Here is a 27,660-nt window from a genome sequence, read left to right on the forward strand (position 1 = left end):
GGAGCGGAACAGAGAGGGTCTCTACTGCGCATTTGCGAGGGACAAAACCGCCGTCACTAACGCTCCTCCCACCCTCCACCCGGCCGGGCCCTCGCTCCTCTATTGAAACAGCGAGGGAACGCAGCACAGAGCTCTGCTGAGCTGCCGTCCTTCCTTCTTCTTCTCTGCCTGTGTCCCGCCCTCGACGACGTTACATCACACGAGGGCGGGACAAAGGCAGACAAGAAGAAGGAAGGCCGACGGCAGCTCAGCAGAGCTGTGTGCTGCGTTCCCTCGCTGTTTCAATAGCGGAGCGAGGGCCCGGGCCGGATGGAGGGGTGGTGGCGACTCGGGGGGGCGAGCTCGGCGGTGGGGGGGCCTTGTAGCAGCGACGGGAAGGGGCTTTCAACCCCCCCTCCTTTCCTATACTAGCCCATTTTTACGGGCTCAACGGCTAGTGTACAATATTATCCCAATTTGTTAACATCTGGGTTGAGTCTGCAAAAGTAAAATCTAAGGGTTCCTTTTACTAAGTTGTGCCAAAAAATGGCCTGTGCTGTTGTAGCCACGTGTACTGGACACGCGCAGGTCCATTTTTCAGCGCACCTGCAAAAAAGGCCTTTTTTAGCAGAAAATGGATGTGTGGCAAAATAAAAATTTGTATGCATCCATTTTGGGCCTGAGACCTTACTACCACCCATTGACTTAGCAGTAAGGTCTCACACAACAGGGGTGGTAATCATCAGCGCATGTACACTGCTGATTACCACCCACTTAGCACCATGCAGTAGAAAATAAAAAATATTTTCTGCTGTGCGTATCAGACACGTGTAATGGAATTACCGCCCGGAGCACACGGTAGCCAGGCGTTAGTTCCAAATTGACATGCGTTGGATGTGCATAGGCACCTACGCACTTTAGTAAAAAGGTCCCTAAATGATTTGTGATATAAAACCAGAAACAATCAGTATCTATCTTCCGCTAGGATTATAATTCAACTTTTCCTTATTAACATTTGACTTGCTTTTTTGGTTAAATTTTAAATACATTGTAAAACTAGCCAAATAATGATCAGAGCAAGCAACAGTAGTCCAGTCTATTTGTGATAGTAAAAAATCCAGAGTCATACTAAAAAATAAGCAATTAAATCAAGTGAATGACCCTTCTCATGAGTAATATCATCAACCTTATATTAATAATGTAATGAATCTAAAAAATATATGAAATTACCTACTGACAAATCTTGCATATTTTCCAAATGTAGGTTCAGATCTTTATGGCCTCTAACAATTTTAGATTTATGAAACTTTTATAAGCTATACCTAATCCTCCACTTTTTTTATGATTTCTGGAAGCATGTCACATTTTATAACCCGGAAGACATAAAGAGACTAAAAAAGGGCTGTCTTTATCAGACAGCCAAGTTTCAGTAATTAAAGCTCTACATCAAGTTCATCAATCAAATCTCTCAGAATCAGGGTCTTATTACATTAAATCACCTGTCGCTGCCCAAGTGGCACTAAAGCGGGAAGTGCTGCTCAATATTGCTTCTGATCGGCCCCATAAAAGTGGGCCAGTCAGGGGCAGGCCAAGGGGAGGTGCCAGGGAGGAGCCAGGGCTTATGCGGGTGCTGGCAATATTCATCCGGGGCCTGCATAAGTTAAGTGGGTGAAGTTAGGACAGCTCAAAGGCTGTCCTAAATTCACCCGCATATCTTTATGTGAACCCTGGCTGAATATAGGGTTGGGACCCACATATAAAAAAGTTTTTTTTTTCCTCCTACCACAGCTCCTGACATCCCCCTTGGCCTCCCTCCACAACAGCATCTCTGCTCCACTACTCCCCTCCCCCCAGGCAGTCCTCCCGGGCAGCACTCCAACAACATCCCCCCCCCCCCCAACAGCAGCTTGATCCCACCCCCACCTCCCAGTCAGGATAGGACCCTCCCCTGGGGCCTACCTGACCTTCCTGGTGGTCCAAAGATGTGTCAGGAGCAGGAGCGAATCCCCCTCACCCCTCCCTCTAGTGGCAGCTTCTTGAAAATGGCTGCTATGACCTGTACCAGTACTTGCAGTACCTTAAGGATGCCATGAAAGGTTGCAGTAGCCATTTTCAAGAAGCTGCTACTAGGGGCAAGAGCGAGAGATTAGCTCCTGCCCCTGATGCCCCACTGGACCACCAGGAAGATCAGGTAGGGGGGTCCTATCCTGACCAGAAGGAGAGGGTGGGATGGGACTGCTGCTGGAGGGGGATGTTGTTGGGGGAGCTGCATGGGTGGGGCAGAGCGGAGATGTTGCTTGGGAGGGGCACCCCGGGGAGGGGGGCTGCTGTCGGGGGGTCACGAGAGGGAGAAAAGAAACTTTTTGTGATGCAGGTCCCAGCCCAATATTCAGCCGGGGCCCGTATAACTTTATTATGCGGGCTTGGCTGAATATCAGCCAGGCCTGTATAAGCTCCAGCAGCCTGTCTGCCCAGAATTATCCCCTGATATTCAGTGCCAGTGCTTGGACATGGCCCAGCACTGAATATCAGGGAATTATTTAGTCGGTAACGATCAGCATTTTAAAAAACACTGACCGCCGCTGGCTGAATATTGGGGGGTTTGTCTTCTCTGAACAATAAGAATCCGGATATACAAAAACTGTTTCTGTGATTTCTATTATTAGCATCTTCTGGCTCTGTTTTCAGGGAATCTACCATCTTGACTTTCCCCCAGCAGCATGGTATGCTGGTGTGCGAGTCCATTTCCTTCAATCTTTACTGAAAGGTGACCACTTGTAAATTTAAAGGAAAACTCTGTTGTTTAATTGCTTGTGTCATTCCCTTGTTTCCCAGCAATATTGTTTTAATGGATTACGGCTCACTGATGATTGGTTCCAGCACGTCCTCTCTCTTGCATGGTTTTGACGTTTATGGGATCAGCAGGATTGTTTAGCCCTTTTATTATTCCTTTATCCTGCCAAATCTGATTTGTCACATCTTGTCCCAGACGTCTTGATATATTCAAAATTATAATTTGGCAGTGGGAACAGCATGGGTGATAGTGAATACTTGATGTAAGGAACTAATGTTCTGCAGAGCATTTGGTCTAGGTTCCTGTCTTCCCAGGCCCTATACTTTCCATTTTATTGCAGGTTGGGCAACATTTTCAAAGCACTCGATAATGCCCATCCATATCAATTCAGCTCTACAATCCTTTCCTCTCCCCCAGACCTTCCTCTGTACTTGTCCCAAGCTTTCTTGAATTCAGATACAGTCCTTATCTCCATCAGCTCTGCTGGATGGTCATTCCATGCATCTACCAGCCTTTCTGTAAAGATATATTTCCTTAGATTAATCCTAAATTTATCCCTTTTCACCCTCATCCTATGCTCCCTCATTCCAGAGCTTCTTTTCAATTGAAAGAGACTCGCTTCCTGTGCATTTATGTCATGAAGGTATTTAAACAGCTGTATCATATCTCCTTTCTTTCAAAGTATACATACTGAGATCTTTAAGTGTGTCCCCATACACTTTATGACAAAGACCATAAACCATTTTAGTAGCCGCCCTCTGGACTGACTCCATCCTGTTTCAAAACAATATAAACAGGATGAAGTCAGTGCGGTCTCCAGAACTGTACACAGTTAGAAACTGTCTTCTCCTTTTCTTCTGCTGACCATTCCACACCCTATGCACCCGGGCATCCTTCTGGCTTTTGTGGTCACTTTTCTACTTTGTCTAAGATATGTAAATGTGTAAATCATTTACTATAGATGCTAGGCCATTTTCTATGTTGGATCAAGGAATACTCAACTCTGCTGTAAATATAAGGGCCCTTTTACTAAGCCATATTAAGTGCTAATGTGTGCGTAACATGGGGAAAAAAAGGCTTACTGCAAAATGTGTTAAAGTGTTTTTTGGTAATTTGCCTGTCAGCATGCACTAATTGCGTGCTATTACATTTTTCTTAAACATGTTTCGGGAGGGAGCGTGTCCTGTGTGGGGAATGGGTGTGGAAGCGTTATCCAGTTAGCACATTCTGATTAACGTGCACTAAGAAGAGAATTCTATAAATGTCGCTCAAAATTCAGCGCTGGAAACAGTTGGAGCTCAGCATGATTCTATAAAGGCTGTGTGCCCTTTGTAGAATCACTCTTAGCGCTGATTCCCACACCTAACTTTAGACGCAAGACTGCTGGTATCTATGTTAGGCGTGCTCAGGTCATATTCTATAACAATGCTTGCAGCTTTTTGGAATGCCCTTTCACATCAATGGTTATGCTCACTTTGAGTTACATGTCAGTAAACTTAGGTGCTATGCCTTATACAACAGCGTGCATCCAGATGTGCATGCAAATTTTAATGAGTGCCGGTTAACTTCAATAATTGGTCATTATCCCCCAATTATTGATAGTTATGGGCTTATTACTCAATTAATTTGTGCACACGGATGAGGGGAGATATGATTGAGGTCTACAAAATCCTGAGTGGTGTAGAGCAAGTAGAAGTAAATCGATTTTTTACTCGTTCCAAAAGTACAAAGACTAGGGGACAACTCGAGGAAGTTACATGGAAATACTTTTAAAACAAATAGGAGGAAATATTTTTTCACTCAACGAACAGTTAAGCTCTGGAACTGTTTGCCGGAGGATGTGGTAACAGTGGTTAGTGTATCTGGGTTTAAAAAAGGTTTGGACAAATTCCTGGAGGAAAAGTCCATAGTTTGCTATTGAGACAGACATGGAAAGCAACTGCTTGCCCTGGGATTTGTAGTATGGACTGTTGCCACAATTTGGGTTTCTGCCAGGTACTTGTGATCTGGCTTGGCCACTGTTTGAAAAACAGGATACTGGGCTATATGGACCACTGGTCTGACCCAGTATGGCTACTCTTATGTTCTTAGGTTCACATCTAGGGAACACATACAAATTTGGGTACGCAAATCTGGCCATCATATACAGCATATATAGCATCATATACAGAATACAGGGGTAACTGGATAATACAGACTTAACACGGGAGCAGTAAGTGCTCCCACGTTATCATTTTTTTTTTACAAGTCCTGCATGTCATTGAAAAGAATTAGCATGTGACCTGCAAACAACAAATTGAAAAAATCATTGCTATGCTACCGTGGTGAATCTGGCAACATGCTGGAAAGTCCCACATTAGTACATGCTAAGCCCAGATTTTGCTACTGCATACTAAAAGGGCCCCGTAATTATTGCAAAGGGAAAGAATAGTATGGGAATGTCATACACATCTGAACTCTACATCTCTGTGAAACAGGGATCCAACCAAGACAACACAACAACATCAATATAAAAAAGAATTATCAGATTCCAGGCAGGCTCTGAAGTTGTATTTGTTTAAGTTTGTGTGCCATGTTTCCGATGGGGGTTTCCTAAATCAACTTACAAAAACCAAGAAGCATATAATAAAACATTTTAAAAGGCTTCAGTTTGTAACCTGATTTTTGAGAGAACAATTGCTGCATCATTAAACATTAAAGAGATTGATTAGCAGCTGTGACCTTGGCTGCAGACAGTAGAATGAAGGCTCAGTCAACACTTGTTCAAAACATGGGCATTTGTACTTTGCTTTTATCACCATCACACCTACAATTTAGTTCAATTCTGTTCCATGTGTTCATTTTTAGTCTGACTATACCAAGAAAGTCCAGTGCAGATTTGTATACAACATATCAGAACAGTCAAAATAGAAAATTACATATTAAAATACTGAATACATAGCAAAATAATACATTTAAAAAATAGAGCAAACACAGTATATGCCACAAAACACCCCCTTAAACACATTTTTAGCTTTCTCTGGTTGCCTAAACCAGGCTTAATTGACCGTCTATAGGAAGTCAACATATTTGCTAGTCTAGATGGAAGATTTTTTTTTCTAAAATAATCCTAAGAGCTAACCTTATTCCTCTATCACTCTGTCCCGGCTTTCCCTATCTTTTCATTCCTATCCAACACTCTGCCCTTAACTCCTCCTCCCCCCCCCCCCCCCAGTACTTTTTCCCCCTTTTCTCTTAACCCTCCCAGCCTTTTAATGTTGTCTTCCTTATGCAACCTTTGACCCTTTCCTCTCTTTCCTTATTTGCCTATCCCTTCTTTGTGGTTTCCAGCACTCCCCTGTGGTTATCCACTGTCACTTTCTCCTCAATCTCATAATGAAGAGAGGAAGGAAAGCCAATCATTTAGCAGGTTTTCTCCATGTTCTCTTTGCAGGAGAAATCATTTTGCTCCTTAAACCATGGGTCCAAAGCTGAAAGCTATAGGTACAAGGAGACAGATATTCAGTAAATAAATTTAATTGGATATATTTCAGTGAACTTAACCACTTAAGTCCTGCTGCTAAATATAATTTCTTAAACTTACCTAGATAACTTTAGACCTCCTATTTTTGTGGCCTGACTTAATTAGTCTGTCCAGCTAAACAAAAACCATGGGCCACCTCTACTTATCTGGGTCAATTTGTCTGGCCAATGAATTGGCTAGACAAACCTTATTCAGTCAATGGGGCGGGGGAGGGGGGAGGCCAGAATTTAAAAATCAAAAAATTGTCCCGTTAACTCCTGAAATTACCCAGACACATCATCTGACTATGGACCTCACACCCAGTCAAACCACGTTCACAAATAAAACGAAAAGGGGCCCTTTTAATAAAGTGCAGTATGTTTTTACAGTTACTGTGCCTTTTTTGCAAAACTTAAAGTATGGAAAATGCAAGGTTTGTGAAGTAAATGCAGGGGGTGTCCAATGTCTGCAAACATGTGCCCATATTACATAGATTGGCAGATAGCACAGACACATCTGCTCTACCTACTGATACATGTAATGCGGGTCCCAGTGTACCTATAGATACATGTAATATGGCCCCAGTGAAAAAAATATACAGAGGTAGTGCACCCCTTCCCAATCCTCATGAGTAGAATTCTCCATTGATCGCTCCTGAAAGCAAAACCGAAAGCAAAACCACCCCTATGATGCCCGCCACCCAAGAAGAAATCTCTTCTAATACTTCCTGAAAAGAAACCCCTTAAGCAGAACCCCTCTACCCCCCATCTGAAACCCCTACACCCTGAGACTCGCCTAAGAGTTCTCTGATAGTCCAGTGTAGAGGGCATAAGTTGTCCCTCCACTCCCATCCTGTTGGTTCTTGGGTTCAAAATGGCAACTATCCCCTAGAAGTAGTCTTATGGTACTACTGCCAAGGGCACCCAGTCATATAGGGACAAATTGGCAGTCATTACAGATAGCATGTTATACCAACCTGCATGCTAGCTATCATTGGTGCTTACAACCTATCACCATCCATGCCATGCCCATGACCTGCCTCTATCCACATTAAGCAGCTAACATGTTTTTTTTACCAAACTGGCAAATTTTAATGAGCAGTAGTCTTTTGCATGATTCCTTACTACTAGGAGCCAGCTCTGTGGGTGTTGAGCACCCCCCCCCCCCAATATTGTGCAAGGTCCTTCTTTATGTCTAGGGAGGGGTAATTTGTACTGTGCTTGGTACCCCTGATTCTAACGACATGTTAGCACCTATGTCTATACCACTGAATTATGTATAGGCCACCCAAAGTTCGTAATGCAAATTTGGGCGCAGATCACAGATCCACATGCAAACTAATTAGCTAATTACGCACTAACAATAGTTGGTGTTAAGAAGCACTTAACTGGCAGTAATTAGGAGATACACGTGGGTCTGCCCTACGCCCTATTCTGAACATGCCTACCTAAATTTTATAGCATGCAGTTCCAAAGGGGTGTGACCATGGGAGGAGCATAGGCGGGTCAGGGCATTCTCAGATTTAAGGTACAGTGTTTTAGAATACCTGCATTTGTGCACCTAACTTCCATTAGTTGGACGTCAGCATTTACACCAGCCTTTGGCAGGCATAAATGCTTGCACCCAATGTTAGGCTCGGAATTCATGCTAAGCTAGTATTCTGTAAAGGATGTTCTGCACAGAGTGCCCTTTACAGAATACTAGCTTAGCACACATCATCTCAGCGCCTATCTTTGGATGCCATTTCTAGAATCTAGTTCATAGTGTGTTAACACTTGCGCTAGCTGCTTAATGCTGCCTAGCAAAAGGGTCCCAAACCTTGGAACACAAAAATAAACAAGCCCATGGTAAAAATCCAGTACTTGATGAGGCTGTTTGCTTTTGCATCTTTTCTTTGCACAAACAGCAATTTTGACATTTCGTTGGGCTTGTGTGGCTGTCGGGATGTATTATTTTTCTCTCCTCACTGCTGCTGTTCTGTGCAGATGCCTCCGTTGTGCACCTGCTTGTGCTGGCTGTGAGCACAAATCTTTCCTGAACAATCTAAGCATGGTTTCCAGGAAAAGAATACAATCTATTGTGTTCAATAATTTAAGTTAGCGTAGGGAAAATACAGCTGGAAACAGCATGCAAATGTTTCATTCTCTCCTCATTTCAATTGAAAAGTTAGAGGAGGTTAAATAAAACATTCCATTCCAACTTCTGATAAAAACTTGTCCATATCTAGAGGGTCTTCCAAGATGTTGAGAGATTCTTGGTACTTGGAATTATGCAGTAAAATAGACTCTTCTAAGAACCTTCCTTCTTGATAACCGTTTTCATTTTTTTATTTTTAATAGTTGTTCAGCACATCAAGCGACATAACATTGTTCTGAAGAGAGAACTTGGAGAAGGGGCCTTTGGCAAAGTTTTCCTGGCTGAGTGCTATAACCTCTATCCTGAGCAGGACAAGATCCTGGTGGCAGTAAAGGTAATGTGATCTACAATTTCCATTACTAATTCATGGTGACAACCAAGCACTGCGTTTTTCTTTAAAGATAAATGTTTGGCTGTGTCGTGGGACTGGTATAAATCCTGATATATGCGTGCGCGCATAGGTCGCTAAGGATAATGGAATCTCAAGAGGACACAGCAGCTCATCCCCTTGTGTACTGTAAAATAGGAGATGAGTTTTATACTGCAAGAGGAGAAGAAAAAAAAACCTGACCATTTCATAAAGAGGCAAAATCCTCCATAAACTATCAGAAATATGAGAAGAGACATATTTCTATCATTAAAAATGCATGTGGATTTGTACTCACACATCTTTATGCTTATGTCAAACTGCCCTTGACACACCCCCATCTGTGGTTGAGAGGCTGATATTATTCCCATGCGAAAGAGGAGGCATTAAGTATATTTCTGAGGTAAAATAACATGATAAATAAGAAGAAAAGAGCTTGTTCGGGTAGTAACAGATCTCAGTGTGTAGAAATTAAATTTCTTTGACATTTTTTGTGCAGAATAGGTTGTATAACTATATCAGGAACTAGGGATGTTCACAGGGAAAACATTTTCAGTTTGGTCTTTTCCCTCAATTTTTGGATTTTTTTGTTTGTTTCACACATTTGTTTCATAACATTTTCGATACGCTTTAAAACTTTTTAAGTATGCAAAGCCCATGTGAGGCAGTAACTGTCACTGGATCCTTTCTTTCTGGGTGACTGGTTGTTGCTCCTTATTGAGGTCCTCTCTGGTTAGCAGCTGGTTCTCTTTGAATTGTTCATCTCATACAACAAAATAGGGTTTGAATCAGTCTGGAATCTCATCCAGACTCCAGGATAGGCCTCTTTGTGCAGGCTGAAAGTACCAGTCCTCCTTATTTTAATAAGGCTTCATACATGTCCTCAGCACTCAGGCTTAATCAGTTCACATCAATAGTCTCTAAATATATTCAACAATCATCAACTTTAACTCAGTGAGAGAAAAAAAAATCCAACCAAATAAAAGAAAAAGGTCAGGCTTGCAAGCCTACTTGCCACCTCTCTTGAACCTCCTAGGCTCTAACTTCCTTCCCAGTGATACGACCTCCTGCTGGCAGGTCATTTCGACAGGTTATAATTCCCAGTTTCAACAAAAACCTAACATATCAAAACACCAGAACCACAGTTCTATACCTTGTGGTTTGGCTTGTGCATTCTGGTTGAGAGCTCCTTGCTGAAGTTTTAATTTTGTGATTCTCTGGTCCCTCCTGGCTTTTCCTCTCCCTCTCTCCTACTGAGTTAATTTTCAGGTTTCTGGGTCCTCCCTCCTGAATTTCCTGGGTGCTAGTGATGGGACATCCATCCCATCACACTCCAGCATGGTCAGGACTTATCTTCTCCAAACCTACTTCTTTCCTTTCATATAGCATAGCTCTTTGTGGAAAACACCATCATCCTCTTTATCTCCTCAGCTGCCAACCTTGGTTTTTTTTTTTTAATCTATAAACACACACCTCCCCCTTCAATACAACTCTATATGGTGATTCTCTGAGTCATATTTCTAAAATTCTTTTTATTTTAAAAATTATTTTACTGTGGAAAGGTGTTATAAAATGCAGAATGTTGGCAAAGACTGTGACCCACATATGTGCACCCTTCTCATTTCTTTGTATACATGATGCAAAGGTTTGAACATGTTGTAAAATGTGTCTAGTAATACTCAATATTTACTACAGGGTGGAAGTTTTCTTTAAAATGAAGGGGGTCCTTTTACTAAGCTGCTGTAAAACATGGCCTGTGGTAGTGTGGGTGCATGTTTTGAGTGCGCATTGGGCAATTGTTTTACTGCCGCTGGGAAAAGGGCGTTTTTAATGGGCCAGGAAATGGGCATGCACTGAAATTAAAACTAACACATGCCTATTTATAGCCTGAGCCCTTACCACCACCCACTGACCTAGCGGTAAGGGCTCACATGTTACCCGGAAGGTAACCATACAGCACATGCCAACTGCTGATTACCAGTGGGAACTCCCCCACGGTAGAAAATAGAAAATTATTTTCTACCATGGGACTTGGCACACGCCAAACTCAGAATTACCGCTGGATGCATGCGCTAGCCTGGCGGTAGTGCCGATTTGTGCATGCTACCCGCGCGTTAGCCCTCCCGGGCCATAATAAAAGGGTCCCAAGGTGCATAGCTTTTTTTGTATTATATTGCATTATATTATTGCCATTTGTTTAGATATGTATTGTTGTGTGGTTTTTTTTAATGAGTTGTAAAAATTCAAATTCAAGGTTCTTTAAAGACCAACCTCTTGGAGATTGCTTTTAAATCCAGAACCCCTGGCTTATCCACATCCTGACCCTCTCAAACGATGACACTTTTTTCAGTAGTAGCTCAAGGTGAGTTACATTCAGGTACTCTGGATATTTCTCTGTCCCTGGAGGGCTCACAATCTAAGTTTGTACCTGAGGCAATGGAGGGTTAAGTGGAGCAGGGTCTAGTTATTTTATGTATCTGCTGAGCACTGCTTTATGCCTAGTAATGCTATAAAAAACATTAAGCAGTGGTAGTAGCTAGTTTTAGAGAAAGGGATGAGGAATCACAAGAAGTTTTTTTGTTGTTTATATGAGAACAAATGATAAACAAGCGGCATAAAGGCATCCGATATGGAAATGATGGTGTTTTTTGCTGCACATGAATGCAAATATAAAGAGAGGTGGAAGAACTTGTAATATGTGCCAGACATTTAGGATAAAGCAACCCATAGAAATAGTAACTCATACCTAATGGCCATCAATTACAGCTGACATTGATTTTTTTCACAATTAATGGACAAGAATATGCATTAATGCTGGACTAGCATTCTATATTGCAATAATTACATGTCAAGGACACCGTCAAGCTCAATCAATATTTATCAGGTATGATATTCCAAACACTATTCGGAAGTTAGAAATTTCATAACATTGCAAAAGCAAATGGATTTCATCTCCTTGATTTCCACCTCCAACCATCTTGTTAAATATGGATTTGAGAAGTTTAAAATTTGTCACTAGAAAAAGATGCTTTAATATAATCTTTACCTTGCCTAGCATCAGGAATACTATTCATTTGAAAATGGCAGACAAGGTTCCCATGCATATTAGCAGTAGATCCTGAGCAATATGCAGAAAAGGCTTATTAGATTATAGAGAAAAAGAAAAATAATGAGGAATTCTAAATAGTTACAAGCTCTGAAATAAAATTCGGAGTTCTATGCAGGAGAAAGTACGACAGGTCATGTTCACTGTCTTTAAAGGAAAGATACATATTCCATAATTTGATTGTGAGAAGCGCATTTTTTTCTTTTTTTCTGTGACTATTGAAAGACTTTATGAAGAGATTCACCGAAGGTAGTGTACAGCAGGTACAGTTTAACATAAAACTTACAATTTTGTTAACAGCATAACAATAGCAAAATGACCAAATATGGGCATAAATATGATCAATGAGGTAAGCTTGGAAATGGCAAATTGAAGCCTAGAAATAGGATTAACATGAAACAGTATCAGGAATATAAACAGTTAACAGTACTGTAGAGAAGTCATGGCAGAAATATGATGCCAGTAGCATACAAATAATACCATAATAAACAGCATAGAAGAAACTTCAAATAACAAAGATATAATACAATGTCAGTATACTAACAATGGAACACTTAATAAGCACACATTAGATCATTCAAATCACATAGATATGATATTAATGTTGTTACTCCAATACAATGAGACACCTTACTACGTAGCTAGGGGACTAGATGGGTACTACAAGGTCAACTGGGATAAATAAATGGGTGGCTACACTCAAGGCAAGTTCTATATACACTTAAACATGATATGAGGAGCTGGTCTAAGTTATAGGGTGTGCAGCAAGGTAGTTCAGGTGTGGAGTGAGTGTATGGTCAGTTACCACATTTATTAAAGGCTTGGAATAAGAGCCAGGCTTTCACTTGCTTTCTGAAGTAGAAGTAGTCTTGATTTAGATGTAGATCCAGAGCATGGGGCTACTCCTGAGAAGGCTCACAAGCTAGTATCACAGCGTACAATTTCTTTTGATGAGCGTAGAAATAGTGATGCTCCTTGAAAGGACCTTAGAGGTCTCAAAGGTGTATATAAGTACATAAGTATTGCCACACTGGGACAGACCAAAGGTCCATCAAGCCCAGCATCCTGTTTCCAACAGTGGCCATCCAGGTCACAAATACCTGGCAAGATCCCCCCAAAAGTACAAAACATCTGATGCTGCTTATCCCAGAACTCCAATTTTCCCCAACTCCAATTTAATAATGGTCTATGGACTTTTCCTTTAGGAAGCCGTCCAAACCTTTTTTAAAACTCTGCTAAGCTAACCACTTTCACCACATTTTCTGGCAACGGATTCCAGAGTTGAATTACACCTTGAGTGAACAAACATTTTCTCTGATTCGTTTTAAATTTACTACTTTGTAGCTTCATCGCATGCCCCCTAGTCCTAGTATTTTTGGAAAGCGTAAACAGACGCTTCACGTCTACCCGTTCCACTCCACTCATTATTTTATAGACCTCTATCATATCTCCCCTCAGCCATCTTTTCTCCAAGCTGAAGAGCCCCAGCTGCTTTAGCCTTTCCTCATAGGGAAGTCTTCCCATCCCCTTTATCATTTTCGTTGCCCTTCACTGCACCTTTTCTAAATCCACTATATCTTTTTTGAGATGCGGCGACCAGAATTTAACACAATATTCACGGTGCGGTCACACCATGGAGCGATACAAAGGCATTATAACATACTCATTTTTGTTTTCCATCCCTTTCCTAATAATACCTAACATTCTATTTGCTTTCTTAGCTGCAGCAGCACACTGAGCAGAAGGTTTCAACATCATCAACGACGACCCCTAGATCCCTTTCTTGGTTGGTGACTCCTAACGTGGAACCTTGCATGATGTAGCTATAATTCGGGTTCCTCTTTTCCACATGCATCACTTTGCACTTGCTCACATTAAACGTTATCTGCCATTTAGACATCCAGTCTCCCAGTCTCGTAAGGACCTCTTGTAATTTTTCACAATCCTCCCGTGATTTAACTACTTTGAATAACTTTGTGTCATCAGCAAATTTAATTACCTCACTAGTTACTACTGTCTCTAGGTCATTTATAAATATGTTAAAAAGCAGCGGTCCCAGCACAGACCCCTGGGGAACCCCACTAACTACCCTTCTCCATGAGAATGCCGACCACTTAACCCAACTCTCAGTTTTCTATCTTTTAACCAGTTTTTAATCCACAATAGGACACTACCTCCTATTCCATGACTCTCCAATTTCTTCTGGAGCCTTTCATGAGGTACTTTGTCAAAAGCCTTCTGAAAATCCAGCTACACAATATCAACCGGCTCACCTTTAGCCACATGTTTGTACACCCCTTCAAAGAAATGTAGTAGATTGGTGAGGCAAGATTTCCCTTCACTAAATCCATGTTGGCTTTGTCTCATTAATCCATGCTTTTGAATAGAGGGCTAACTTATTCTTCAAGTACTCTGGTCCATTTTTTCTGAGGACCTTGAAAATCATAGAGTTTTAAAATTAGCCCTATAATGTACTGATAGTCAGTGTAGTTTCTGCAGGAAGGGTGTGATGTGGTAGGGTTACCAGAGGGCTGCAGGTCATTGAAGATAGATTGAGCTAATCCAGGTTTTAGTTCCATTGAAAGCAATAGAAATAAAACAGGCCTGACTCAATCTGACCTCCATGATCTGGAGCCATGTGGTAAGCCTATGATATGATCACACTGCTTGCAGCATTCTATCAATCGTGCTGCAGCATTCTGAATGAGTTGGAGCTGGTGAAAACTCTTTTGTGTTTGTCCAGTGTACAGGGAATTACAGTAGTCCAGTTGTGACATTATCATGGCATGGACCACTGTGGTTAGACTCGTCTTTTCAATATATGAAGAGAGTTTGCGTAGCTGCAACAGGTGATAGAGAGAATTCTTAAAGGTTGTTTGAATTTGCAGGATCAGAGTGAGTGATGAATCTATTAGCAGTGCCGTAGCGAGGGTGGCTGACACCCGGGGCGGGTCGCCGCTGCGCACCCTCCCTCCGGGTGCAGGGCACGGCACCCCCCTTCTGGAGCGCTCCCCCCCCCCCGAAACGCACCCTACCTTTCAGCGGGGGGCAGGCGGGAGGGCCGATCTGCCCCCAGTGCACGTCACTGGGAGCTGCATCGGCTCTGCTGCTTCCCTGCTTTCTCTGCCCCGGAACAGGAAGTAACCTGTTCCGGGGCAGAAAGAGCAGGGAACCAGCGAGCCGACACCCCCCCCCCCAGCGGACCGCCCCACCGCCCCCTCCTTCCTACGCCACTGCCTATTAGTACCCCAATAATCTTGACCTGTGATTTTAGGGTGAGTTCATACTTCCCAAAAGCTTTTTTGAAGTCAGGTATTTGTCTATTTGGGTTAGGTACCCAAAAAATCTGTGTTTTGTTTGGGTTCAGGCAGAGTTGTTTCTTCTTTGCAAATTCCTGAGTTGCGGTTAGATAAGCAGTCAGTTTACTCAAAGATGTGGGTAGATCTGGTTCAACGGGCATGAGCAGCTGCACATCATCAACTCCGATATAGAATTTTGTATGCCCTTGATGCAGGTGTTAGCTGAAACATGGCCACATCAGGCTGTCTCTCAATAAAATGAATTTTACCATTCTGCTGTGGGCTTTCTGCTTTCTCCTAACTTTTCATCATCCATGACCTGTGGTGTGTAGGGATTAACCTCTGTTTTCATCTATTCCGTTCTACTATCCAGATAGCATTCAGCACTGAATATCCAGGAATATGTTTATACAAATGTCATCCAAGAAGTTTAAATATTGACTCACAGGGGGGGGGGGGGTGAAAGTAGTAGTTTATGGCAAGTTACATTCAGATACAGTAGGTATTTGCCTGTCCATGAAGGGCTTACAATCTAAGGGTCCCTTTTACCAAGCAGCGCTAGACAGTGGCCTGCAGTAGCTCCAACGTGGGTCTTTCCCACATGCTGAGGCCACTTTGAATGCTGCCAGTAAAAGTCAGCTTTTTCTATTTTTCTGATAATGGCCACGTGCTAATTTTCTTGTTTTGTAGGCCGTGAGGGCTCATGCGCTAATCATGTGCTAATTAGTTAGCGCACAACAATGTAGCAGTGCTAACCAATTAATGCAGTATATACCTACTCTCTGCCCCAATCTGTCCCCAGCACTAAAAAATATACACACACAGATGCCAAAATTAGGGGATGCCTGAGCGTGCACCATGGTAAGGCATTTTAAGCTGAGGTAAGCACATGTTAATACTTACCGCAGCTTAGTAAAAGGACCCCTAAGTTTCTGCCTGAGGGCAAAAGAGAATTAAGAAACTTCCCCAAAGTCACAAGGAGCATCAGTGAGATTTGAACCCCTGATTTGTACATATTAATTAATTTATTTATTTTGGTACATTTGATATACAACTAAACGGCCTATATATAATCAACTAAGCGGTTTACAAACTGGTCACATAATGAGAAAAGGTAGCTAAGCGGTTTACAAAGCAGTCACATAAGAAGAAGAGAGTCAGTAATAGACATATTAAAATTGGCCAGAAGCAGAGAAACAGACAGAAAAGAGATGGGACTTCAGAGCTTGTATAAAGGCAGGGAGAGAGGATTGATTCCTGATGTGTAACGGTAGGTCATTCCAGAGCTTAGGACCAACATAGCAGAATGCAGAGTGGTGGGAAATGGAGTTGGGATGGGGAGGGTAGGACCAAAATGTTATTGTTAGCTGAGCGGAGACACCAGAGGGGGGCATAGGGGATGAGGTGGCTCCTGAGATAGGCAGGAGCTGAGGGGAAACTGGATTTATAAGCTAGGAGAAGGATCTTGAATGTTATATGAGCAGAAACTGGTAAATGTTAATTAAAATGTTCTAAGCAACATCACTTTTTTTAATTATTAAAATGAATGTTTGATATGAGTTTGAAAAAAAATGCTTGAAAATTGGGAAAATGTCTGAAAAAATCTGAAAATGAACCATAAAAGGTTTGCCTGTGCACATCCCTAATAATTCCCTGAAGAATCATATATGGTCATAATTTCAGTAGTAACGATATCATATCTGGACTGGACAAAATATTGGGTTTACCATGCTAGTCCTCCTGAATATGCAGAAATGGGTCAACAAATATGTTACAGATGGTGTTACAGATGACTAGCTTCCGAGACATCGTATCTTTTTTAAGTTAGTCAGTCAACAATGGAGCATAATAATGAAAGGCTAGTTGCAGAGGCATGGGGTTGGTCCAGTAAAAAAGCATCACTCTGAACAGCAGTGCAAACGATAAAGATTTAAACTGAGATTCCACTGAAAAAACTTGGGAATACCAGGCTGCTTTGGAGGGGGAAGGGTTTGAAGGCCAGTGAATAGTGAATGTCATTAGTTGTAGAGATAATATACCAGTTGCTAATGGACATACACTGCTGACACTGCATCTCTTATTCAAAGAAATCTCTCAAGAGCAAAAGTTAACTTCCCACAAAAACCAAAAAATGCATTAAACACATTATGCAACAATACTTCTATGTCAAAGAAAAGCTTTTTTGGCATTAAAGAATCGCATTTTGGCTATGGGAGCTAATTTTTTTCTACATTTCCCCTGTAAATCTTATCAGGCAACTCAATATATATTTTACAATTCTTCATATCTGGAGAAATTTTTAAAGGAACATGGACAGTAATCTTGAGTTATTAGCTGGATGGAATTCAGTAATTTGAGTTCTGGTTTGAACTTTTAGGTCTCTTGAATAAAGATAATACCATATTTCTCTTTTTCTTGTTGTTGTTTCTCTATTTCCTTTGTTAATGTGGGCTGTAGTTTTTGAAGTATTTCTTGAACTAAGATATAATGCATTGCAGGGTGGGGCGGAATGACAGTGGTTGGGGCCCCCAGGCAGTGAAGGTCATTGGGGCCCTTTACTGCCCCTCCCCAGTCCTACCTTGAAGGGCCCTGATGGTCTAGTGGTCTCTGCAGAGGCAGGAAAAATCCAACTCTTTCCTGCCCGTTATCACTACTATGCCCGGCGCCACCGTAATGTGCGGCAGCAGCGGCAGGCAACCTGGCAGAGCCCCTGGGCTCCCTAGAACTTCCGGGCCCTCGGGCACTGCTTGGTTGCCCGAATGATCAGTCCACTCCTATTATGGAACCACCTTTTACTTTGCTGTGCTAAAAGGTGGCCTGCGCTATGACTAAAGCACACATTTCCCCGCGTGCTGAGGCCACTTTTAGTGCAGCTGTAAAATGTCTGATTTTTTTAGTTCTTCAATTAATGGCTATGCACTATTTTTCCAATTAGCACAAGAGCCCATACCGACACCTATTTACTAGGCGGTAAGGGCTCCTGTTGCACTAATCGGTTGGTGCGCGGCAATGCAGCTATGCTGATTAGCGCTGGGCATGTCTACTTTCCGCTCCCTAAACACACCCCCAGTGCTAAAAAGCATTTTTTATTGTGTGGGAAGTGTGCACAGATGCCAAAACTGCCACAAGACGCCTGAGCATGCACCATGGTAGTGAATTTTCCTACACGCTTAGTAAAAGGACCCCTACGTTATTTTAGTAATATTGCTATGTTTTTAACTTTATATTATTTTAGGAATGTATTATTTCATATAAGCATAATTTTTTTTTTTTTTAAATGCATCATGCAACTAAGTAGGGTTTCTAAACAAAACAAGTTGAGCAAAGCAGATCGGGGGGAGGGGGGCGGAGGGTCTTCTCACCTACTGTGCTGGATGGGAATTTGTTGAGGTTTCTTCCTTTCTTTCATTTTGGCTTTTTGTTTGTTTGTTTCTTCCATATGCCCTGGACTGGTTGACAGGCAACCATCACAGCTTTATGTGCACATATTAAAGCCTCCGGGTGACCACTTTTTATTGTTCTGACACATTCTCTAGAGTTTTATGCCTACAGATCTTGTTTACCCCATTATATACTGGTTCTTTCACTCTGAAGCATTTTCAAAGTAAAATTGACAGCAGTCAAGGTTTTGTTTTGTATATATATATACAGTATATATATATATATATAGAGAGAGAGAGAGAGAGAGAGAGATGTTAGCATCTTATGCAGTTGTGTTGTTCAGACATGTGTTCTTTAATAAAACACAAATCTTTGGTAGGGAAAACATACAAACCTCCTGTGCTGTTTTATTTTCCATTTCTGAACAAGAATTTAACTTTATAAGAAAGGTGAGAAATAGAGAAGACGGACAACAAGAGACAAAATAAGAAGTACATTATTTAGGAAAAAGCTAGTGATACATGAATGGGGAAAGGAGTTGCACGTAAGGGTTTGACCCCCCCCCCCCCCCTCCAAACAGGAAGATAGGACTGTATAACCCTTACCTCCCAAGTCGAAGCACTCAAAGGAGTTCTGTTGTTTTTGGACTTCCCCAAAATGTTATGCTACATGCACTGATTGAAAGAGTGATCTGTGCTCTGTACACACACTGACCTACTTCTGATTTTGTTCTGTTAATGGGTTTTGCTCTGGAGAGATGAGCGGGTTCTGTGACCTGCTACTTAACGTATCCTCTACATACTGAGCATTACTGTCTCAGCTGGCATCACCATTACTTATTGTTTGCGTTACAATTGCCAGATCATCTTACTGAGGGAATGGAAGGTAGCAATATCCTGCAGCATTAATATATTTGTTCTTCCAAAGTAATGTCTTTGGTGGGTGCTTGAAGTGCATCTGCATTAATAAAGTAGCCCATTCAAAAGAAATGAGGTCCAAATTTGGCATGTTACATGAATGTGCTATTTTGTACTATCTGATTGGGCTGGGTATAGAGAACCTACTTTATTTTGAGACTAGCGCGCCACACCATGTGAAGTACTAGTCTGTAGTCAAAAATGTTAAAAGAGTGATGAAAAGAAGTATAAATTAATGTTTCAGGCCTGGCTGTGGTGAAATAAGGTTTGAAATGACAGTGGACACTTTTCTCACCTTTCAACATGGAGCAGGTTTTAATTAACTTTTTCCCAGCAGCAGTGGCATGTTCTTTGGTTGGTGAGGCCAAGTTCCACCCCAAGTTTTACCCAGACCCCCCCCCCCCCCCCATGATAGCTCTCACCTCTGATTTTAAATTCATTTTTTTTTCTTCCATGTGGGGATCATGACCTTTTCTCTCCCTACCCTCCCCCAACCAGCCAGCATTTCCCTTTCCCTCATTACCCCTGCCCCTAATAGTCCAGCATCTCCCCTTCCCCACCCCTCCCTCTTTCTCCATACACAGCATCACTCCCTTTTCCCTTTCTCTTACCAGGCCTAGATCTAGCACTGGCACAGGGTCTAGAAGAACAAGCCTGTGCTCATACGCTGTTGTGTCCTGCAGCCCCTACAATGCAGGATTTTGTCTTAGGAGAGCTGGAACAGGACATGAGTGCAGGCCTGTTTTTCTAGACCCCATGCCGTGATGAATCCACTGTGCTCTTCACTTCTAGAGGAGATGCGGGAGGGTGGCAGCAGCAACAGCAGCAGCAGCAGAAGAATGAAGAGATAAGGGTGCACCATTCCTGTCCTGCCACTGCCTGGTCCACTGTAGCTGGTGAGCTGGGTTTGGTTCAAAATTTTGGTGGGGCTATGGCCACCCCATTCTGACACCTATGCTTCTTGATTAAATTATTGCTACTAATACCACCATTACTTATTAATTATTTGTATAGCACTATTAATTGTACATGTCATGGAATAAGGGACAGCTTATAAGGAGGTCTTTTCTCCAAGAGCTATAAAGTATTCATTCACTGTGAGGTAGATATTCAGCCCATGGCAGTCTGTGGTTTGTAAGCCACTTATAGCTGCAGGCTGAATTAATCCTGGGTGTTCAGCACTAAGCCATCTCTGGGCTCCAGCATTGAATATCTGGGTATATGTGGTCACCTGGAAATTAACCAGGCATCAGCCGATATTCAGACCAGTGCCCAGTTAGCTCACGTATAAAGTTATGATAGCCTTTTTGCTGTCCTCACTTTATGTGCTTACTTCGCCAGTTAGTGAACTGAATATTGCCGCTAGCTGGTTCAGTTCCGTCTTTGCACAAGCTCCACCCCCCAGGCTGCTCTGGCACTAACCTGGGGGTGGAGCTTAGGCTATGAAAGGCAATATTCATCAGCACTACCCACTGAATATTGCCGGATGGCTACATCAGCCTCTCCTGCCCAGTTAAACCCTTTTGAATATTGGGCCCTATATTTTTAATCAGGAACAATATATATATTTGAATAAATAAATAAATGTTCCCATAGATTAAGAAAAGCCTTTGTAAATCTGGCTCCAAACATTCAACATTCTAAAAAAAAAAAAGAAAAGAAAAAACACCTCATGGGGCCCTTTTGCCAAACTGCAGTAAAAAGTGGCCTCAACATGTTCTTATGTGGGTCATTCCCATGAGTAAAGGCTATTTTTACTGCAGGGATAAAATGGCAGCATTTTCTATTTTCTCTGTTAATGGCCATGCCAGGGCTGGCACAACCCAGTAAGCATGGCAGGGGGGCGCCAGCCTTCAGAGGGCGCCGTTTCACTGACAATCACCACAGATGCGGGAACAAAACTTTTTACTGCAGTAAAAAATCCTTTCCTCCCTTCCCATCTTCCTCCCCGCAGGTCTCACATACAGGATCCTGCAGCTGGCAGTGATTCTCAGTAAAAGGCTGCTTCTGTGACCTTTCCTCCTGCCGTGTCCTACACTCTCTACTGCAACTTCCTGTTCAGCATCAAAACAGGAAGTTGCAGTAGAGAAGGCAAGCCAGGTAACTCCAGTGGTCGGCATTGAGCCCGAATAATCAATGCTGAGCCATTTCCAATGACCGACATTGAATATCCAAGGGTTTTTATGGCTGCTATAAACTTAACCAACTAAGGGGCAGCAGCAGTGACAAGAACAGGCTGCTTCCAGCTGGCATTGGAGCTTTCTGTCTGCACGGCTCTGCCTACATGGGAGCAGGAAGTTGCATCAGAATAGGCGGGACCCTGCAGAAAGAAAGCTCCGACGCCAGCTGGAAGCAGCCTGTTCTAATCGCTGCAACTGCTGGTAATGGAAGAGAGATAGGGAAGACTGAGGGGAGAGGGAAGGAAAAGAGAGGGCAAGGCAGTAATGGTGATGGTAGTGGCAGCAGGGGGAAGGAATTGGGAAAGGGAGAGAAGAGAGAGAAAGCAGATTTAAAACTCTGGGCAAAATTCACCAATGGGCAGATGGGCCTCCTTTATGCAGGGACCCGGAGTAGCTGCCCCTTTTGTCCATTGGTAAAAGCGGCCCTGTGTGTATCCTTTGCCAGTTTGGCTTTCAGAGGGAACACCGACCACTGCGGGTTAAAGGAAGTAACTTCCCCTAATCCCCCCAGTACTGCACTGCTCAATAGGAACCCTTTTTTGAAACCTGAACATCCCAGGTAACAAGTCAAATAAAAATCCTTTTAGACACAGACATTCATTCCTCTTCTGAAATAGGGAATAAGCATCTATTTTTTTATCCCGCTTTAGTCCCACCCAGAACATGCCCATATCATGCCTTCTTCTGCATTTGGGCGTTATTCAGTTTTAAACATCCATATCTCAGGTTTGTAAAATCAGGACTTGGATGTCTGTGCATGATAGACATCTATTTTGTTAACGTGCCAAATACAAATGGCACTTCTAAAATAAACATTGCACTCTCATATAGATGTGAAAGTGGCTTTATGAAATTATGCATGCTAATCCAGGTTTGTAAATCTATCCCTAAGTCTATGTGATCAGAAAAGTTTGGGGGTTAAAGAATATAGCTACAGATCTAGAGGCCTTCGTTCATCTCTCATATCCCCTACTTATCCTGCAAACTTGAATACGTCACTTACCCTCCAGTGTCCTTAACTTCAATTTTAAGCTGTTTAGGACTATGTGGTCACAAATGAAATCACATACACTATGAATTCTCTATGGGGTCATTTTTATACTGCTCTGAACATGCTGATATCAGAGGAATGGCTGTTGAGGAATTTTTAAAATTATGTCAAGTCTGATACTTTTTACAATATATATTTGAAAAATATTTCTGCGTATAAAGAAACTGTAGATTTCCTTAAAATATTTATCTTCTCTGTTCACAGACACTGAAGGACGCCAGTGACAATGCTCGCAAAGATTTCCATCGAGAGGCAGAGTTATTGACCAACCTGCAACATGAACACATCGTGAAGTTCTATGGAGTTTGTGTAGAAGGGGATCCACTCATCATGGTGTTTGAGTACATGAAACATGGTGATCTCAACAAATTCCTGAGGTAGGAAGTTTAACAACAAAATATTAGCTTATAAGTGCAAATCTGTTGAGGGTACAAAATTTAGGTTTCATTGTTTTTCAGATCAATCATCCAGCCAGTTCATTTTCAGATTCTGAATAGTTCATTTTACTTGTTTCATTAATTTCTGTGAAACTCAATGAGACAAACAACTTTGCATGCTGACAGTAGAGTTACCTGTCCATTTTCAATGAAACTAGCTTAAAACTTACTGGCAGGCATTTGCCAGACAGGACTACAAAACATAAAATGCCTTTTACCAAAATGTAGTAAAAAGGCGCCTGCAGTGGTGTCGGTGTGTGGATTTGCTGTGCAACCTTTTACCGCACCAGTAGAAAGGTTGTTTTCACTCCCCCCCCCCCCCCCCCAAGAAAAGACTGACTCTTTACTAATCACAAGGATTGGCATGTGGCCATTTCCAGGTGGGAGCCCAATGCTGCTTGATTACCGCCAGGTAACCCCAGAGCTACAAAAATAAAAAATATTTTTGTCGCATTGGAAAAGATGCATGCTGGGGGTGGGAATTACTGCCAGGCTCCTGGGGTAGCCTGGCAGTAGTCAAGATTTGGTGCACGACAAAGCCGAAGTAGCTGTGCTGCAGAATTGTAAAAGGGTCCCAAAGACTGGTATGAACACCTGATGGCATCAGAAGAGGCATGAAGGGCACAAACAGTGACATGAAGACTCTAAGGACTCGGGGGTCCTTTTACCAAGCTGCGGGAAAAAGGGCCCTGTGCTGGTGGCGGGGGCCATTTTTCCTGCGTGCCAGGGCCCTTTTTACAGCAGCGGGTAAAAAGACCCCAGGCACACATGGCCATGCGGTATGAGAACTCTTACCGCATGGCCATGCGATGGGGAGCCCTTACCGCCACATATTGAGATGGGGATAAGGGCTTCCACGCTAACTCAGCAGTAACCAGGCAGGGCAGCGCGCAGTGATGCCTGGTTACTGCTGGGTTATTGCTGTGCAAGCCATTTCCCCGGAAATGGCACGCGCTCAGGGCGGGGCTACCACCGATGGCCACGTTGGGCCAGCAGTAGTCCTGAAAGAGCGAGCAGTAAGCCCACATTGGGTTACCACTGCTTTGTAAAAGAGCCCCTGAATTCTGTAAATAGTGCCCATATTTGGGCACCAAAAATAATGCAAGCATGGCATATTTTCAAAGCACTTAGCCTTCCAAAGTTCCATAGAAACCTATGGAACTTTGGAAGGCTAAGTGCTTTGAAAATATGTATGTGTTATTCTGTAAACGGCGTTCCAAATTGGGCACTTTTTATAGAATAGCACTTAGTGTTGGGTTCCGCACCCAATTTTGGGCATGAGGATTTACACCAACTGAACCCTTAAGGGAATGATTTGAAGGGGCAAAACAAAACATGGGATGTCCATTCCCCTTATATTTTTACACTTGCTTTCTTCCTTCATATTTTAAGCCTTCTTTTCCTCCATGGAAGCGTAAATATAAGAGTTCTGCTTCGTCATGTTTGTTTAATGTATCAAAGAGAACCTCCATGGCAGCAGGAACCCATCCTTGCATCTTTTTTAAATGAAGTAAAATCTTTCTCCATGGATGCCAACTTGAATCAAACTGGCAAAATAACCTTGCAACAGTTGAATTCTTTGTTTTGCAGCATTAAAGTCCTGGCACCCATCCTGAGCTTTTGTTCCTTCTCAGATTTTTCATAATTGGTGGTGGTGTGGATAAGCAATTAGTTGTACATGGTCTGTAAAATGCCTACATTCCTTACCCTGCAGCGCCACCCAAGGACATCCAAGGAAAGTTTACCCAGAGTATCACAAGGCAAGATAAGCTTATGCCTGTTAGAGCATGTCTATATTTCAGAAACTGAACACTATTTTGAAAGCTCAGCAAGGTAAAATTATTTGGGAGAAAGGATGCTAATGCTAAAGTGGAAACTGCTGAAATTAGGGAATCAGACACATTGGGGAAATAAGGGATATAAACAGGGAAAACAAAGCAGACATGTATATATTATTTATTTATTTATTTATTTATTTATTTATTTATTAGGATTTATTTACCGCCTTTTTGAAGGAATTCACTCGAGGTGTACAGTAAGAATAAATCAAACATGAGCAATAGACAATTATAGCAGTAAAAATATTCAAATAACAATACAAAGTATGGCATAGTATACTACTTACAATGTCAACACAATACATACGTAATAGAACATTTTAATTGACAGTGAAGGGCATAAGCAAAGATGGAACATATAGATAGGTAAGAGAGTAAGAGGAGTTAGAAAGTAAGATGACTAAAGGAAATTGCACTTGAGGTCAGAGAGATGGTTAAATATTATCTCAGCTAGGGTAGGAGTTATAGAATTAGCATGAAGGACTAGATTCTATATATAAAACCGAAAAAATCAGTGCATAAAAAAATTCACTTAGCACTACTTTATAAACCACACCTAACATTAAATAGCACCTGTCCCCATGACTGTGAAAACACAGCTTATCATGAATAAGTCCTATCTGCCTGCTTTAGCTATGGGGGCACTGGCACATAATCTAGCTCCACCTGGAACAACCATAGAGCAGGGGTGTAGCCAGTATGGGGCCACTGGGGCCTGGGCCCCCGTAGATTTGCCCCTGGACCCACCTACCGACGACCCGACGACCCCCGCCACCTACCGTTGCTGGCGGGGGACCCCAACCCCCGCCAGCCGAGCCAAGGTCCTCTTCCTCCCAATCCCGCGCAAGGCTTCGTTCTGTTTCTGTGAGTCTGACATCCTGCATGTACAACGTGCAGGATATCAGACTAGAACAAAGCCTTGCGCGGGATTGGGAAGACGAGGACCTCGGCTCAGCTGGCAGGGGATGGGTTCCCCCGCCAGCAAAGGTAGGCGGCGGCGGGAGAGGGGGTTGGCAATGGTGGGGGGGGGGGGTTAGCAATGGCGGGGGGTTGGCAGCACCAGGGGGGGCTAAAATGTGCCCCCTCACCTCGGGCTCTGGACCCCCCTCCCGCCGAAGTCTGGCTACGCCCCTGCTATAGAGTGCTGTGGCAGTCAGAGGGGCTATTCAGTGGCATTGTGCAATTCAGTGCCACTGAATATCTGGGGACGGCCCACTGAGTAGAGTTTAAGTGGGCAGGAGCTTCTCTTGTCCACTTAAACCCTGTTGAATATAAATCCCATGTTGAATAAACTCAGATTTCATTGGTCATCCTGCTGACCTTTGTCCTTTCCTTATTTCAGTTCAAATTCATGTCTATTAAACAGTGACAGACAAAGTGACTGCTTTAAGCACTTTATTGTTTTCACTTATGTTTACAGAGATTCTGTTTTCATCTCGGGAGGTGGTGGAGATGAAAACGGTAATGGAATTCAAACATGCGTGGGATAAACACAAAGGAATCCTGTTTAGAAGGAATGGATTTATGGAATCTTAGCGGAGATTGGGTGTTGACGCCGGTAATGGGAGAGTAAAACCAATGCCGGGCGGACTTCTACAGTCTGCGCCATGATCATGGCTGAATAGATATGAATGGGCTGGAGTATAAATTTTAAGGGGCTTCGACGTTAGCTTCAGAACTTTTAGGACAGGAACAGTGCTGGGCAGACTTTTACAGTCTGTGCCCTGAGAAAGACAGAGACAAATCAAACTTGGGTATACATTTAAAGTAGCACATACCATGTAAAATGAGTTTATCTTGTTGGGCAGACTGGATGGACCATTCATTTACTATGTTACTATCCAGCTTATTTTCGAAGGAGAAGGGCTCCCATCTTCCGGCACAAATCGGGAGATGGGCATCCTTCTCCTAAGGGCACCCAAATCGGCATAATCGAAAACTGATTTTGGGCGTCCTCAACTGCTTTCTGTCGAAAACCGAGGTCGCCCATCTCTAAGGTCGGCTATCTCAACATTTATGTTGACCATCTCTAAAGTCGACCTAAATGTTGAGATTTGGGCATCCCCGACTGTATTATCGAAACGAAAGATGGACGTCCATCTTGTTTCGATAATACCGGGTGCCCTGCCCCTTTACGGGGCCATCCTTAGAGACGGGCGCCCTTAGAGATGGGCGCCCCCATTCGATTATGCCCCTCTATGTTACTTTATCTAACACCATTATTCAGATCCAGAAACTCATTTGCTATTTTGATTTTCAAAATATTCTTAATGAATGTACATATGATATATCTGCATACTCTGGTCTATAAATTTAGGTCCCAGTATTCATCCGGCAGTGATCAGAACTTTGCTGAGTGCCGCTCAGTGTTAAATCCTGAAATTCAATGCCTGGCCATGTTCAGGCACCAGCATTGAATTTCCAGGTTTCCGGAGCCGGCAAATGCATAAAGACAGGACTGACTTTTATGCTGTACTATTTATGCAATTAACCTGGCTGGTTAAGTGCTGAATATCGGCACTTAACCAGCCATGTGCCAACTCTGCTCCCAGGATGCCTTCAAAATAGATTGGCGCTAACCAGTTATTTTCAGCAGCACTAACCGGTTAAGTGGGACTGAAAATTAGCAGCTTGTCCTGAGCAGGTGATTTAACCGGCCATGAGCCATTTCCA

The 27,660-nt window shown here is 42.7% G+C and overlaps 1 protein-coding gene across 1 annotated transcript in view; it reads left to right on the forward strand.

Moving 5' to 3' along the window:
* The window catches only part of NTRK2 (neurotrophic receptor tyrosine kinase 2), a 498,274-nt gene that overhangs the window by 396,252 nt on the left and 74,362 nt on the right, over positions 1 to 27,660 (forward strand). Inside the window, exons 14-15 of the mRNA XM_030193669.1 lie at positions 8,615 to 8,745; positions 22,917 to 23,089. Coding sequence (XP_030049529.1) covers positions 8,615 to 8,745; positions 22,917 to 23,089 — 304 coding nt within the window. The remainder of the gene's footprint in view (positions 1 to 8,614; positions 8,746 to 22,916; positions 23,090 to 27,660) is intronic.

Source organism: Microcaecilia unicolor, chromosome 2 (genome assembly GCF_901765095.1).
Source record: "Microcaecilia unicolor chromosome 2, aMicUni1.1, whole genome shotgun sequence".
Taxonomy (NCBI): Eukaryota; Metazoa; Chordata; class Amphibia; order Gymnophiona; family Siphonopidae; genus Microcaecilia; species Microcaecilia unicolor.